Here is a 17,805-nt window from a genome sequence, read left to right as displayed (position 1 = left end):
ATATCGTACCACGGAACTATCACGTTGAGATTTAACCGGAAATGTCCACATTATCCATGGTTCATAATTTCCATGTACTTCCTTGAAACGTAGGAAATCATTGTCTTTCTGCATACGGTCTGCAAGTAGTTCGTTTTCTAAATACAACGTCACATTTTTAACGCTCTGTTTCCAGCTTGTTTTAGACGGAAATTTAACAGTGTCCAAATAGATATCTAAATTACTGTTCAATTTATATTTCAGTAAGAGTTTGTTAACGTCCGGAATAAATCCCATCTGTCTTTCCCCATTGTTATCGCGATACTGATACAGTCTACGAACTAAAATGTCTTTAGTTAGCGTATATGATGGTAAGTTGATGAGAGAACACAGAAAATTCAGTTTCCGCCGTTCTATTGCAGTTTCTATCCTTATGAGACCTAACAAGGACTCTGCTATGTCTGATCGGGTATGTTTTGGAAGACACTGTGTTCTCTTAGCTATCTAAAGTTGAAATACCCGGATTTGCTGTATGTCCTTTTTGTTCGGGTTACACCAAAACTCCGATCCGTACAATACGCTTGGAAGAACCACCTTTTTGTACAAATTTACAGTTATTAATGGATTCGTCCTTTTGCAATCCGATCCAAATTTGGTGATCAGATTGAATGAATTTCTTCCCTTTATGCATGCGTTCTGCATTGCTCCGGAACACTTCAAATCTTCTGATAAGATCATACCAACATGCTTACAAGATTTTGACGTTTTCAAACTCTTGTCCATAAGTGTCCATGTTGCTTTAACGTTTTCGTTTCGTCTTTTCCCAAATACAAGTATTGTACTCTTTTCTGTATTGTACCGGAAGTGCATGGTCTTTGCATATCCGGTACAGATGTCCAGCATATTTTGAAGGGACGACGGAGAAATGGTAAGCAGAACTAAGTCATCTGCAAGCGCGGGGTTTCCACATTTTATGTCCATAATCTTTGCTCCCTCATTAGAGTTTTCCAAATCATTCAACAAATCATTTATGAATATGAGATATAAAAACGTGGAAGCGATCCCACCTTGCCTAATACCAGAACGAACAGGTAGCGTCCGTGATCTAGTCCCGTGGGTCATTATAGCGCTTGATATATTATTGTACGCATTGACAAAAAAAGTCAGTATATTCCCTCTAATACCAAATTCATATATTTTTCTCATCAGCCCAGCGTGCCAGACTGTATCGAATGCCTTCTGGGTATCCAGGAAGGCTGCATAAATTTTACTGTTATTTTCAATATTCCAATAAACACATTCTCTTATGTTGAAAGACACAGTTTCACATCCAAGTCGTTTTTGGAATCCCTGCTGTTGTCTATTTAGCCGGATGCTTGTACATGGGAGCCACTGCTGTATCCGATTACTAACAACCTTCTCCATCAATTTATACAGTACCGGAAGTAGAGAGATCGGCCGGTAATTATCGGGATTAGACCGTGTCTTGTGGTTATTTTATACAGTGGAATAATGATTCCGTGTTTCCAGGATTTTGGTATAAATCCTAAATTGTGAACTGAATTGAATAGTTTTAATATACAAAGTATCAAGTTCCGTCCACCATACCGGAAGTGCTCATAACAGATATTATCTGGACCCGGAGCTTTTCTCAGTTTCGTGTCTCTAATCGCGTTTTCTACTTCTGTGAAGGTATAATTCGCATTGAGTACTTCAAGATTTTCTGATTTTACACAATGTCGCTTTGGTACTTCCGTTTCCGCTTCCATACGTACTCCGTTGTAAATGCCTTCAAAGTAGCATGCAAAGGCTTCACATATATCCTTTGGAGTTCCATACGTTTTCCCGTTATACGATATTTCTTTACTTTGTCACCGTAATAATCGGCGTTACTGGACCCATGTTCACCGTCGTTGGGCCTTACGACAATGGAACAATGTTCTTTTTTCAGATGAGTCCAGGTTTTGAGGGGAGCGTTTTGCGAACTGCTGCGTTGCAGAACGGGACCGCTTTTGCGGCGGAAGTGTAATGGTTTTGGGTGGTATTTGTGGGGGGACTCGTACCAAGCTTGTTGTGTTAAATGGCAATTTAATCGGCATTCGATATCGGGACGAAATTTTAAGACCAGTAGTTCTGCCATTCTTAAGACGCCATGGCGTTGGCGCCATTTTTAACAGGATAACGCACCAGCGCACACCAGTCGCGTCAGCAGAACTTTCTTGCAGCAGAATAACGTACAGGTGTTAGATTGGCCATCTAAATCACCTGATTTGTCACCGATTGAGCATATCACGGAAGTTCTGAGAGAACGTCAAAATCAGCCGTCAAAATTGCAGGAGCTGGCCCAAGCCTTGATCGCTGAATGGAACAACATCTCTCCTTGAATTATCCGCCGGTTTACGAATTCCATGCGACGACGCTGCAATGCCGTTTACTTCGCAAACGGTGGCCATTACCGTTACTAATGGTGTTACCTTTGAAATTGACCCCAACGTCCTTTACAGTCGAATAAAATCAACTGAACGCAAAGTTTTATAATGAACCATGACTGCAGTTTTATCAGAATTGATCAATTACTTTATTCGTACATGATTGGTAAGGATTTATGAAGGGGTTATTTAATTAATCACAGAATAAAGTAGTGTCACCTTTCTTTTTTTGTTTAGTATATGTCTGAATGATTTATGAGATGAGAATATAATTATCAAAATATCAAAAGAAAATGATATTGACACATTGAATTGAAAATACTGGAGTGATTATTTGTGTCTAAACATTCTTAGAAATTTAACTTATTTTTTTGGTTTGTTATATGTTTTGCGTGAGTACATGACTAATGAATACTACAAACCTATCATTTATCTATTGAAAGTACATTATGTTGAGAGGATAAAATATAATCAGTTCCTAGATTCTGACAAAAAAATCATGTCAAAAATGGTTTATGAAATAATAATAGTTTTTTATTGATTGTTTAGTAATAATTCCGTATGGCGACAAAATCCTGAAAATGTGTGATGTCAGCCCGTTTCCAACGAAAGCCGTTCAATTCATTGCTGATGAAACAACGCAAATGATTGACAAGCGACGTAAAGATCCTAAACTGGTAAGTCTATAAACATTAATAGATATTCGATGTCGATAAAAGTGGGTAAGACAAAGTTTGTGATATTTAGTATTGAAACACACATTCATCCTTGGTAATTGTCTAATTTGGCAGCATGTTGTTTTTATGTAAATTACCATACCATGTAGGCTTAATTGGCAATATATTGATATATAATTAATTATGAAGTTCTTTTTGATGTGAGCTTAGTTCATACAAAATTGGTAATTGAAGTAATAAACACCTTTGTTATTTATGAGTTATGTTAATTTCCCTTATACAAGTACGCTCGTTTATCATTAACGACCGATTTAAATGTTCTCGGCACCTTTTTACATGTGATTTATAGGATCGGTATGAACATCATAACACTATAAATTACATTGCATTGTGACACCATACCGCGGGTCTCATTTCAATTTGTCTTTGAAAGTGCTGTTATGTAAACACATTCATTAATGCATAAGATTAGGATCACGAATCTCCACTAAAGCAAGGAAAATAAAATTTGATGAAAAAAAAGTAAAACAATCACCTTAAGGGCAAATGTTTTCTTTTCCAGCGGAAAGATGATTTATTGCAAATGCTATCTGATCTCAGTTGGGAAGAGCACGGAAACAAAACAAGTGTGTAAAACTTTCTACGAACACTTTCATCTGATGTTTGTTAACACATATCAGCTGAAAAAAGAGGATTGAACCAAAGCACGAGTATGACAGAATATTGATGTCTAACGAGTAATGGCTACTGGAACTAATTTGACGAGATATCGTTTATAAACGAAACTAAGAGGCCAAATTTAGATAGGTTTGCAATGAAAACTCGATAGATTCATTCGGATTGAATATAAATCAAGGTCAATACTTAATTAAAGTCCCAATGTATGCAACGTTAACTAAAAAGGAGAAGAAAAACTATACTCTAAATACATATCGATAGAGTAATAATGAACTCGGCGTTAATACATTCAAGACGATATTGTGTAGTGGTGTTTTACAAAGGCAGTTGAAATTCATTTTATATAAACATGACCCAATTCACTGTCTTTGCTGGAGCGAAGTCGTAAAAATCTTTGATACATTTCCAGTGGATATCGGTATTTACTCTTAACCCTTATATACGTTATGCATTCTGCCTGTGATATGATGTTGTAAAAAGCGCGCAGCACATACGACATCCCACTTTACTTGTGTACGTGCCTATTAATGATAGGGATACGGACCTCCCCCGTTTATATTGGATCCCTAAACATCACAAAAAAACCTTATAAATAAATGTTTATTGCTAGCTATCTAACTGTTCAACGAGGACGTAGTCAAAACTGCTAACCACCATTTTAACAACTATCAAATCTGGGTTAGTCTTATTGTGATACTGTTTATTAAGAAAACAACATTTTTTTCTATAAGATCAATTTATTTATTCATCCTGTACGCTACCATACCATATTCTTAACAAAATGAACGTCTTCGTTCACTTGTTATGAGAACTTTCTTCTCCAAGAAAGGTGAACGGTGTTATGACTATATGATTGTGGATTATACTGAAGAGCGTTTCGTAAAAATACGTCCAAATCAAAGAAGAAATATAGTAAGGACGAAATTATGCAGATGATCGAGATTTTGTTTGACAATACCTTCGGCGAGTTTGGCGGTAAGATCTTCCAACATACTATAGACATACCTCTGGGAACTAACTGCGCCCTCTATTGGCTGACTTGATTTTGTTTTCATACGAAGTTGAATTTATTAAAGAGCGTATCAAATAGGTCACAAAGACCTTGCGATGTCATTCAATTTCACCTTCAGATATATTGATGACGTCTTGCCTTTAAATAACCAGAATTTATTTACCACGTCCATTGTATATATATCCACCAGACTTGGAAATAAAAAAGCCACGACAGACTATTTTACATCAGCTCCTTATCTCGATCTTTTCCTAGAACGAAACCAACATGGACAACTTTCTACTAAACTGAATAATATGTTAATTTTCCATTTCTGGATAGCAACAATTCTGCAACTCCGACCTATAGTGTTAACATATCGCAGATGATTCGATATTCAAGGGCCTTCTCACATTATCACGACTTTCGTTCATGAAGTCGTCGATTATGATCATGTTCACATGCTGATGTTGTGTGAATTTTCCACTTCTGCCTAGCAATATCCCTGCATTTCCAACCTATGGTATGTACATATCACAGATGATTCTATATTCTAGGGTGTGTTCCTATTATCACGATTTTCTTACAAGAAGTTGTCAACTGACGAACAAACTCGCAACATAGGGGTTCAAAAGGTGTAGGTTGATGGAAATTATGGGGAAGATTTATTGTCGCCATAGTCATCCCATTCAGAAATTCTATATCTTTTGTGTGATACGAAGTTGGACGTGATTTATGCTCATAGCTTTGCCTGTTGGTTCCGTTGTATACATTGTTCTCATTTGAGAACGTGACATTACTATCATGGATTATATGGCGGGTGTCGCAGAAGACGCCTATTCTTCCGGAACACTTGCTCTTATTCTCCTTGTTCCTATTTTGCCCTAGTTTATGGACTTTGAGCTTGGATTGTGATTATGTTGCCATGTTGGTATGTTCTGAATGCAGATTGGTCACATGTGTTTTTCTTGATCTCCCTATGAACCCCGTATAACATCGATTTTTATTTCAAGTCGGCTTTTGATATCTCCAAAAATGTTCCTGAATAAGTTATACTCAGCTTACGTATGCTTTATACTGATGTTTGCATAATTACAAAGTGGATTTTTTTTTCTGAGAAATTTTCTGAATCTCGTAACATTGCCAATGAAGCATATATTTGGGATTTTTAACATGTATCACCTAAAGCGATGAATAGTTGCTATATTCTATGTGACTTTCTATGCCAGTATTACGGAAACGTATTTCGGTCACGTCAGATTTTTAACTAAAAATTTCAAAATAGTAAGTCAATTTTTTAAGACATAAAGTCGAAGTAATGTGATATTAACTAGAAAATTTTGAGATACATGGATGGCTATTTTCGTTTATTAGACCTTCTGAGATATACAACAGATACGTTTTTTCCTGTTGAAATACTCTGTCTTTTTGTTACGACCAGAACGGGCAATTCCACGCGATTTGTCATTCAATATGCCACATCATATGTTTGTTTGTGAATGCTCTATAATCTTGCAGTATTTAAATTGTGAAGCGTAAAAAATACTAAATAGTCTTCGCACATTCATAGTGTTATACAAAGCAGAAACATAACCGAACAAGGTTGATTAGTTTACTTACTATCTATATCTATCAATGGGTGCCATAGAAAAAAGTAGAGTTGTCGCGTGTTTACAAAAAATTAAAACAGATGAAGAAATATCAGGAATTCCCGTTGCCGTAAGTGTGGCGGATATGAAACCAACGACTATCTATTAAAATCAAGCCTTTATTAAATCTATAAATTCTGGAATAAGGATGTATTTTACACACAAGCCGGATGATCCAATAGATAAATAGACACTTATAAGATTAATGTTTTCATTTTCAACTTTCAGTAAATGTATACATATTAGTTTTCAATTAGAGGTTATGCATATTTTACCGTGACACTCAAATATTAACATCTCGTAAAAGGAAAACAAAAGCAGAACATTTGTTATAACAATTATAGCTCAGCTCACGTGATTACGACATGACTGCTCTAGTATTGACAGGACACTAACATTCATGTACATGTCTATCTAACGCTATTTTCTCAAACTTGTGACTTACAATATCGCAATTTCGAGTTAAAAAATATCTGACGTGGTCAAAATACCGATGATAACGTTTTTTCTCTCTGATTTTTAAACAAATACCGGCATATCTGCTGAAATATCTGTCTGTCAATACCTTCAATATTTAATAGTAACGATAAGTCAAGTTTTAATATATTAAGATGATTGTTTTGTTCTGTTTCCTAGAATTATCTACGGAAGAGGTTAATGCCCAATCATTTGCTTTCCTTATTGGTGCATACGAAACTACGGGATCATGTCTCCAGTATATCGCATACGAACTGGCACTGAACCAACACGTGCAGAACAAACTGAAGAATGAAATTAAAGACGTTGTTGGACAGGTGGGTCATTCAAAGTATGGAAAAGTGTAAATGCGCATGTCTCATTTTTATGACTTCATATTCCCGCAAACGCCGATCAGCTGATTTCAATATTGTGAAACAATAATCATATAGAACGTATCTGACACGGATAAAGAAACAAGTAAAGCGATACCGAACACAGATATCAAGGTTTTGTCTTGCATGCTTTAATCCAGTAATGTTGTTTTTGATATTTTAATTGAAGGCGATGGGAGAGAAAATGGATATTGTGAAAAGCACACAGAAATTGAAACAAAATTAGTAACTAAAAAACAACCAACGAAAGATTAAAATGGAGATCATTGAAACAATACAAACGTTTTATAAATACATACAAAAGAATTAACATAGAAAACAGCTTTAAATCGAGTTAAGTATTTCCATGCTTAATGTTGTCCTGTTGACAGGCTGAGCCGAACTATAACCACCTACAGGACTTAAAGTACACGGGCTACGTCATCAACGAGGCTTTGAGAAAGTACCCCACCCTCGGAAGGTATGTTCCTTGCATCGAGTCAGTATTATTGTACGAAAAATACGGAATCTAACAAAAAAAGATGTTACCACTGATTTCAACAGCATCAGCCAAGTATTTGTATCATTATGCCGTAATTATCGTATCATAAGTTGAACCTACGGTACAATTCTATGCATCACAACCCCCCCCCCCCCCCCTAAATAATAGCATGGTTCATAGTATACAAATATTCTTAACGTTCTGTTAAAATTACCAGAGGCATTAAAATCGTGAAATTTATTGAAATATGGTACAAAATCAACTGCTTATCTAGATTTTGACATTTTTTCCTTAACCACTTTCGATTTTCTCTCCGTCATCAAGGTTTTTAGCAACACTGATGAATCCTACAAGGACAAAACAGCTGTGTGATGCATTTTTACTTATTATTTGGCTCCACTATAATCAATTCTATATTTATATTAAGGAGGTTTCTTATTTAGATACTTTATCGACAGAGAGCTTCAACAGATGTATGTAATTGTATGCTCTTTATCTGTCCTCGTGTTTCATTACTTCAATATATGTTCCTGTTTCACTCCTTGCGCTTTGATGAAGTAAAAGAATTATTCATATCACTTATCTATGCATTGATAGCTGGCATTTTTATTTCGTATTCCGATTTGTTTTATGAAAGAACGACATTATTTGGTATACAGTGACTGTGTATAACATAAAAAAATGGAAAGAAAAACATGAAAACCGATTTCCTTGATGATATTTTGCCGTTATGATGTTTTTAATTCTTTCTTGTTTGTGTTTTGTTGTTTCAGATTGAGCAGACATTGCAGCAAGTCAACAACCATACAGGGAGTAAAAATTCCAAAAGGGGCCGCAGTTGTAATCCCTATTTATCATATACACCATAACCCAAGCATTTACCCTGACCCTGAGGATTTCCGTCCAGAAAGGTCTGTCTAACTTGTATTGAAATGTAATTTCAGTTGTTGAACGGTAAATTTAAAAACAGTTGTTTTGCATTTATAATTTTAATCTTTATAGAAAATTTGCATATCATTTTAATGTGTACTTTGTAAAATTCAAAGAAAATGAAGGAAATCGTAAACAGTTGACAAAAAATCATATTTTTATATTTTTCGTCGTAATGGGTGTATACCATGCTTATGTGTTGTTGCTACTTGTTGTCAAGGACACGACAAATAATATCAGCCGCTTATCGCGATCTTTGCCTTCAAGGAAACCAACATGGACAGCTTTCTGAGCTGTATGATAAGTGTGATTATTTCAATTTTCCTATTGTGAATTTTCCATTTCTGGGTAGCAACATATCTAAATCCCGAATCTATGGTATTGAGATTTTGCAGTTGATTCGATATTGAGGGACTCTTCCGTTTATCCTAAATTTGTGAACGAAATTGTCAATTGACGCACAAACGCGTTATACAGCTTTTTCAAAAATGCAAGTTGATGGCAATTATTGGGAAGTTTTACAGTTGTCGTTACAGTCTCAGAGAGAAATATTCTATTTTTTTCCGATATGAAGTAGGACGTGTTCGACCCTCGTAAGTTTGCCTGTTGGTTCCGATGTTGTAAACGTTTTTCCCATTTGAGACCATTACGTTACTTACTTTGTTTGACAAAGATGCGTCAGCAAAGAAGCTGTAGACGCTTACTTTTGCGAAAACACTCGGAATTAATCTCCTTTTATTTTTTTCTCCTCGTAAATGTTTCTTTCGTTCATGTCTTACCTTTGTTATATTTAAAATGATTCGGATAATGCTTATGTTGACATGTTGACACATGTTTCTATGTATGGCATCATTTTTTTTATAAAGCATCTAATTTAAATTTATGAAATGATTTCATCATTACCCTATTTTCATGTTTTGTTTTTCTTCTCTTCTTAATACATTCAATTGATTTTTGGTGCAGATTTAGTCCGGAAAGTGGCCACAAGGTGGATCCGATGTTGTTTTTACCATTTGGAGGCGGTCCACGTATGTGTATTGGTAGACGATTTGCCATCATGGAAATGAAGCTAGTTCTTGTTCACTTGATGCGAAAAATTCGTTTCGTCTCTTGCAAAGAGACAGAGGTAATGTAATGTTTTTTGAAGATAAAAGTCAGTTTTGTTACTAACCTCATATGCCCATTATTTTTGCTTAAAGCTGTTATGTCTATCTCATGTTTTTTATTTTGTGCTGTTGCCAGTAAGCTGCTTTATATCTCTGTTTAAACTCGAAGATGAAATAATTCTTTTTTTTTTTTCTGTATCGAACAAGCTTATGGGAATTAAATTTAACATGACCACATTATCGAATATCTAGTTAATTAGATTATCAGTCTTTCCCTTTGACAGAGAAGATATAGCTAAAACGCGCTATTATACGACTTAAAAGATGTAGAGTTACCATTTTTGATAACGTTATTTTGACGCACAACATTTCATGGAATGGTGTCACAACAACTATTTCATAATCAATCATGGTTTGTTCTATGCACATGGATATCACAAATTTCCTGTTAGAGACTGGCTGGCCAGTAGTTGGCACGCTTGTTGCTAGCCACCAAGCCTGTAGCACGCCTGTTGCTAGCCAGCACGCCTGTTGCTAGCCACCTCGCCTGTAGCACGCCTATTGCTAGCCAGCACGCCTGTAGCACGCCTGTTGCTAGCCAGCACGCCTGTAGCACACCTGTTGCTAGCCAGCGCGCCTATAGCACGCCTGTAGCTAGGCAGCCAAAACCTTACACCCAGCCCAGGATGATATATCCTTAATAACGGTACAGACCTATGTAAGATTCTATTATTTTTGTACGCGAGACAACACTTTTACGCACTACCCAGTGCTTGATTTTTCCGTCTACTTAAACGTGATATTTTTCGGCATGTCACTTCACAATGACATGACGTCATGATAAATTGGCTTTCTGACACATAACAGCATATTGTGATAAAATAATCAAATTCAAGTGTATTGAACGGTGACTTGTTTAGAAAGGTTTATGCAATTTTTAATCAATAATATACGAGAAAATGATTTTAATCTCATTTTCTGGCTGACATTTTGTAAGATCTCATTCTCGTTTAGCCTCGGTTGTTCTGTTATGTTACAGAATGACAGTCCTCGACCAGAAAAAAACTGATATCGAATACTTTTTTAAAAATATAACAAAATTGTATACGATTTAATAATGGATAATATACATTGTAGACAATGTTCTCGGTATATTACAGATAACAAAACGGATACTGTTTCTATGACTTTAAATATCGCCTTACCTGTCAGCTCCCGTCTCTTAATGATATCACTTTATCGTGAAATCTTAATTATAGCTACCATTGAATTAATAAACACATTTTATGCATTCCTGGTTATTTTCAGCCCAGTCCACCGCAGTTTCTGAAGAGCACGCCGATGCCCCACACAGTCAATCCTATAAAGATAAAGGTTATATTTGACCAGTTTTGATAGCTTGACCGCCTCCACCGACGGATCTTCTAGGAAAGCTGTAAACTCCGTTGTTAAGAACAGTGACACAAGTGACATCCGATGTCGAGACCATTTCACAGACAGTAACTGGATGTAATTGTATATGAAATCCATAACAACAAGGTTTGGCCTTTCATTTCAATTTCATTTTTAAAAATTTTCGTTTCAATGCCGTTGATTTCTCTATGAAGATTTCTAGGTAATATCATGTTTAATACAAATAAGGATTCAGATAGATTAGAGTCAAATCAATTGTACCGTATCATACGAATTAATTGAACCGTATCATAACAATCAATTGTACCGTATCATACGAATTAATTGTACCGTATCATACAAATCAATTGTACCGTATCATACAAATTAATTGTACCGTATCATACGAATTAATTGAACCGTATCATAACAATCAATTGTACCGTATCATACGAATTAATTGTACCGTATCATACAAATCAATTGTACCGTATCATACAAAGCAATTGTACCGTATCATACAAATCAATTGTACCGTATCATACAAATCAATTGTACCGTATCATACAAATTAATTGTACAATATCATACAAATCAATTGTACCGTATCATACAAAGCAATTATAACGTATCATACAAAACAATTGTACCGTATCATACAAATCAATTGTACCGTATCATACAAAGCAATTATAACGTATCATACAAAACAATTGTACCGTATCATACAAATCAATTGTACCGTATCATACAAATCAATTGTACCGTATCATACAAAGCAATTGTACCGTATCATACAAATCAATTGTACCGTATCATACAAAGCAATTGTACCGTATCATACAAAGCAATTGTACCGTATCATACAAAGCAACTGTACCGTATCATACAAAGCAATTGTACCGTATCAATTGTACCGTATCATACAAATCAATTGTACCGTATCATAGAAATCAATTGTACCGAATCATACAAATTAATTGTACCGTTTCATACAAATCAATTGTACGGTAGCATACAAATTAATTGTACCGTTTCATACAAAACAATTTTACCGTATCATGCAAATTAATTGTACCGTATAATACAAATAAATTGTACCGTATCATACAAATCAATTGAACCGCATCATACAAAGCAATTGTACCGTATCATACAAATCAATTGTACCGTATCATACAAATCAATTGTACCGTATCATACAAATTAATTGTACAGTATCATACAAATAAATTGTACCGTATCATACAAATTAATTGTACCGTATCATACGAATTAATTGAACCGTATCATAACAATCAATTGTACCGTATCATACGAATTAATTGTACCGTATCATACAAATCAATTGTACCGTATCATACAAAGCAATTGACCGTATCATACAAATCAATTGTACCGTATCATACAAATCAATTGTACCGTATCATACAAATTAATTGTACAGTATCATACAAATCAATTGTACCGTATCATACAAAGCAATTGTACCGTATCATACAAATCAATTGTACCGTATCATACAAATTAATATACCGTATCATACAAAAAAATCATTCTACGTAGATAACAAATGTATATCGTTGTACTTTATAGTTTTGCTTTGACGTGGACGTAATTTTTTTTTTAAATTGTTCAAAAGATTGTTTAGTTTGACAGTTACAGCTGGTCAGCTAGACAACCATAAAATAGTTAAAACATATATATATATTTATGTGTGTATGTTGTAGTTAATTATGACGTGACTATATAGTATCTATATATAGTAGTGTATATAAATATTGTCATTGTTTAAATGTTTTTGATTTGATTGATTTTACCGGGTCAGATTTTGTTTCCAGCCAATTTCTTTTCTCGTTTAAATGCAAGAGATACCTAGATAATAAATAAAACCAATCTGCAATTTTCACTCTTAATTGACAGCCGTGAATCTCCACGATACTTATTTGACAACGTTCTTGAATTATGGTTATTCTTAGAATTTATTATTAGATATAACAAGTTTATAAACAGTTTTCATATTTAAAAAAAAAACGGGTCGATATGCTATTTCGTTTTAAATATCCACACAAATAGTTTATATGTATATAAATATATATATATATTTAAATATTTAATGTATGTCCTAAAATTCAAGAAAAAGTTTCCATCCAGTCAGCATTCACGTATTGTCAATCAGTTATTTATTATATTTTGCTGAATTTTGCCCAAAACACGCACAATGAGCAAGATGTTGGAATTGGCTATATTTTTGTTGTTGTTATTTTTATTCCGAAGTTTGTGAACTCCTTATCTTTTGATTGGTGAGAGGTATATTATCTGTTTTGTATTATCTAGGTACCAATCGGAAAATGTCCATGCCACTTTTGTTAAGTAATTCAATAATCTAATATGGCTGCCATGACGTCATATATCAAACATTAAACTAGTCATATCTCCGAAAATCGTTGATTGTACAGAATTCGTGCAATTATATTATTTGCAGATAATGCAATACACGTAAATACAAAATATGTCAAGTAAAAAAACTCGCTATTGAATCAAAGGTCACTTTTTTTTTTTTTTTTTTTTCATTTTTAGATTTTTTGGAAAATTTCTTTTACATTTTTGTAGTGTCATTATGATGGATTTCCTTCATTCAGTCTTTATTTAGCATTTGCCATTAACTTCGGACGTCATTTTGAACATTTCATTGATCTTTTAAAATACTCACAAATTGGTACAACTTGCTTTAGACCAAAATCAATTACATATATTTCACACAATTGAAATTAGAAATATTTCCCTAGATACCCTCTACCTATATGTGACATTTTCAACTTCTTCGGAAAAACTAAATGGCCGCCATGACGTCATATCAAATTTAAACTCTACCTGCAATATCTCATTAATTGCTGAACATAATGAATTCATCTTTTGGATATGTGATGTAAAATACCAAATCAATAATATTTCTAACGAAACAGGGTTTTTTTTTTTTTTTTTTTTTTGTAAAATATCAACTTCAGGTTTCTGGTATGGATCAAGGATAAAAATTTGTAAATTTCTGAAACAAACTTTAAAAAAGCTTTCCAAAATCTAAGATGCCTAGAGGCAAAGTATTTTTCATATGAGAGGTTCAAAACATCAAGTGTGTTAATATTAATGAGCTTGGTCTCATTTCCTGGTGACAGAGGTCAATTATGTCAACATCTGTACATAACATATTCGCAATATCCAAGAGGCACCTGGTGATGAAATTTTGCCTGCAGCCTACTTTAGTCAAAAACAAGAAGGCTCTGGTCATTGGCAATCAAGTTTGAAGATATAAATGACCTTGACCTGTATGGTTTCAGTAGCTAAGAGGTACAGGGTGATGATGTTTGGTTATCATCATAATGCGTTCGATTACTATTGATAGTAGTAAGGAAATATTGTGTCAAATATCAACTTAGAGTTTTAGGAAGAGGTCATTTTTAGAAAGTTCTCTTATGGTAACACAAATTAATGGTCTGAAGCTGTAAAGGCTAGCGTCTAGATATGTTATACATAAAATGCTTGAAGGGTTAACTATCGTGTTTTTCTTATCATACTTGTGTTAAATTTGTTGTATATACAGTGTCTTGTCTGTTATTAAATCAATGTTACGTATGGTACACTATTTTGTTATCTTATTGTAATACTTCTGTTAGGTTTATTGTTATCCTTGTGTTTAGTCCGATATAATACCTGTTTGTATAGTCTGTGTTGTAAAGAGTTTAATCTGTTGTAATATTGTGTTTAGTTTGTTGTAATAGTTGTGGTTTGTATGATGTAATATTTGAGTTTTGTATGATGTAATATTTGTGTTTTGTAGGTTGTAATATGTTATAATATTTGTGTTTTGTATGTTGTAATATTTGTGTTTTGTATGTTGTAATATTTGTGTTTTGTATGATGTAATATTTTTGTTTTGTATGTTGTAATATTTGTGTTTTGTATGTTGTAATATTTGTGTTTTGTATGTTATAATATTTGTCTTTTGTATGTTACAATATTTGTGTTTTGTATGATGTATTATTTGTGTTTTGTATAATATTTGTGTTTTGTATGATGTAATATGTTATAATATTTGTGTTTTGTATGTTGTAATATTTGTGTTTTGTATGTTGTAATATTTGTGTAATATTTGTGTTTTGTATGATGTAATATTTGTGTTTTGTATGTTGTAATATTTGTATTTTGTATGATGTAATATTTGTGTTTTGTATGATGTAATATTTGTGTTTTGTATGTTGTAATATTTGTGTTTTGTATGTTCTAATATTTGTGTTTTGTATGATGTAATATTTGTGTTTTGTATGATGTAATATTTGTGTTTTGTATGATGTAATATTTGTATTTTGTATGATTAATATTTGTGTTTTGTATGTTGTAATATTTGTGTTTTGTATGTTGTAATATTTGTGTTTTGTATGATGTAATATTTTTGTTTTGTATGTTGTAATATTTGTGTTTTGTATGTTGTAATATTTGTGTTTTGTATGATGTAATATTTGTGTTTTGTCTCTCGTTTTACGTCTCTGGTAATACAAACATAATAAAATAAAGATAAATGGAGAGAGATCTACAGAGGTATGTAACAGTTATGTTTGTTTACCTATAGTTGAAGATGTTTTACAAGTAGATGTGGTTGATATTGATTTTGTTGCGTCTTGTCGCATTACAAAGAAACGGAAATTATTGACAGAATACCATATTTGGATCAGTCTCCATGACAACTTTGACTAATAAAGATTGTCTTGCTTTTAATGAGGGTTAATATAAAATATCACAAAAAAATGAATCGTTTTTAAATTGTATGACGTCTAGAACAACATAAGCAATTAGTAAAACATTTTTATCATCTGTAAATCTTCCATACTATCAACATCTGGATGTCAATCATTGCTTAAACAATCCTTCAATCATGTGTCACTACTATGCCTAACATATTGGAGATATCCCATTTATAACTCATTCTTATTATTGTTATATGTAGTCATTGATCAGTGTTTCCAGTTGACGTCCACGCAGTAAACTACAGACTGTCTAGCAAAATGCAGACCATTGTCCTGATATTTAGATTAGACAGTCAAATCACCCTCACATAGATTATGTTACAGGAAAAAGCTATTTTTAATCTTCGCATGTTCGATTATTTATTTACAAAAAAGAAAACACCGACAAATGAAAAATGACATTAACGCATAATTATGAACAAAAACAAAAATTAAAAAAAAAACCAAAAAGAACAAAAAATGAAAAACAAAAAATATTTGCACGGAGAAAACTGAAAAAAGGGCACCAGGAGAATAAGACCAGGTGTTCCGGGAAGATCAGCATCTTTTGCTTTATCGCACATCCACCATATCAATGATTTTACCCATACCCTCAAAGATATGGTTGCAATCACTAATCTGTTTCGTATATTGGTGGAAAGTATTTTATCTTCATCTTCAACCATACGTATTTTAATTCAGTATCGACATCAACGTTTCGTAAAACTGCTGCACGATTTGTTTTTATTTTTTTTATGCTAATATGAAAAACTGTATAAAAATTAATGACGTTTAATGTTTGAAAATAGCTTCAACGCTTTGTCGTGATTACCGACATTTGGAACTCTGATAGAACTGGTTCTTGTTAACAGCTTGGAGCTTATTTACTTTAGTTATTGATATATTGACTTCAGTCATGCTCAGCCATGTATGACAGCGTCTAATATATCAATACACATGTAGAAGGAAGGTATATTTCTATCTATAGCAAACACGAATGCTTATATCTTTGTATCTATTTTCCACCTTTCTAATACAAGACAATCGCAATGAAAAACTGGTCAGATTAACCTGCAAAGTAGTGCTATACATTTTCATTTGTACATCAATTCCTCTTATCTTGTCGATTTGAAAAAAAAAATGTTAAAAAATTATTTTGATGCAATGTTGCTATAGACAATCTATATAGTTGCGCAAAAATATGTAGAGGTAGTAGAGTGTGTTTTCGTAGCAGGAACTCGGCCAAATGTTGTAATAGTGTATATCGGGGTTAGTTTTTGCACACATCTCTTTTATTGGCGATTTAGGGACCATGTTAAACATCGCCCAATCTACATCCATCAGTAATACATATATAAAGGTTGATGTATCTATATATATACCAGGACACTCTGCAGCCATGAATACTTCTGTATAATAAATAAATTCTAGTTAATACGTAAATATATGTATGTCCAGCCTGAAGTATTCAAATACTTCAAAAGAGGCATTTCCGATTTCTGAGACGATGAAATCGCAAAAGAATGAAATACTCGAATTTTTGCAAAAATTGTAAAAGGCGCAAAAATATCCCGATAAATGGTATATGTATGAATGATGTGTAATCTGATCATTATTAGATAGTGTATATTGATGTTTTGTATAGGAGCGAAGCTAGGTGACTGACACAGATTGTAGTTGATACTACTAACTCTCATCTCCTAGCCTGTCTGTCATTGACTTTAGAAAATGTTTAACTGAATCGTGCGATCTTCAGTCCGTTGTAGGTTTTACTTTATTTCTCTTTTTATTTATTTTATTTTTTGTATTATTTGTCTCGACGATAACTTCACGCAATGTACTCCGTTTGTCATTTTTAGTGACG

At 33.5% G+C, this 17,805-nt stretch overlaps 1 protein-coding gene across 1 annotated transcript in view; it reads left to right on the top strand.

Moving 5' to 3' along the window:
* Positions 1–11,166, top strand: part of LOC132558143 (cytochrome P450 3A8-like) — a 32,788-nt gene extending 21,622 nt beyond the window's left edge. The window contains exons 9-15 of the mRNA XM_060222673.1: positions 2,958–3,085; positions 3,648–3,711; positions 7,040–7,197; positions 7,626–7,714; positions 8,509–8,646; positions 9,629–9,791; positions 11,080–11,166. Of these exons, the coding sequence (XP_060078656.1) occupies positions 2,958–3,085; positions 3,648–3,711; positions 7,040–7,197; positions 7,626–7,714; positions 8,509–8,646; positions 9,629–9,791; positions 11,080–11,166 (827 nt within the window). The remainder of the gene's footprint in view (positions 1–2,957; positions 3,086–3,647; positions 3,712–7,039; positions 7,198–7,625; positions 7,715–8,508; positions 8,647–9,628; positions 9,792–11,079) is intronic.
* The last annotated feature ends 6,639 nt before the right edge of the window (positions 11,167–17,805 follow it).

This window comes from Ylistrum balloti, unplaced genomic scaffold, assembly GCF_031769215.1.
Source record: "Ylistrum balloti isolate Yb309-2 unplaced genomic scaffold, AGI_CSIRO_Ybal_v1 Utg370760, whole genome shotgun sequence".
Lineage (NCBI taxonomy): Eukaryota > Metazoa > Mollusca > Bivalvia > Pectinida > Pectinidae > Ylistrum > Ylistrum balloti.
Note: the sequence above shows the minus strand (reverse complement) of the source record. Positions and strands in the feature narration are given on the sequence as shown.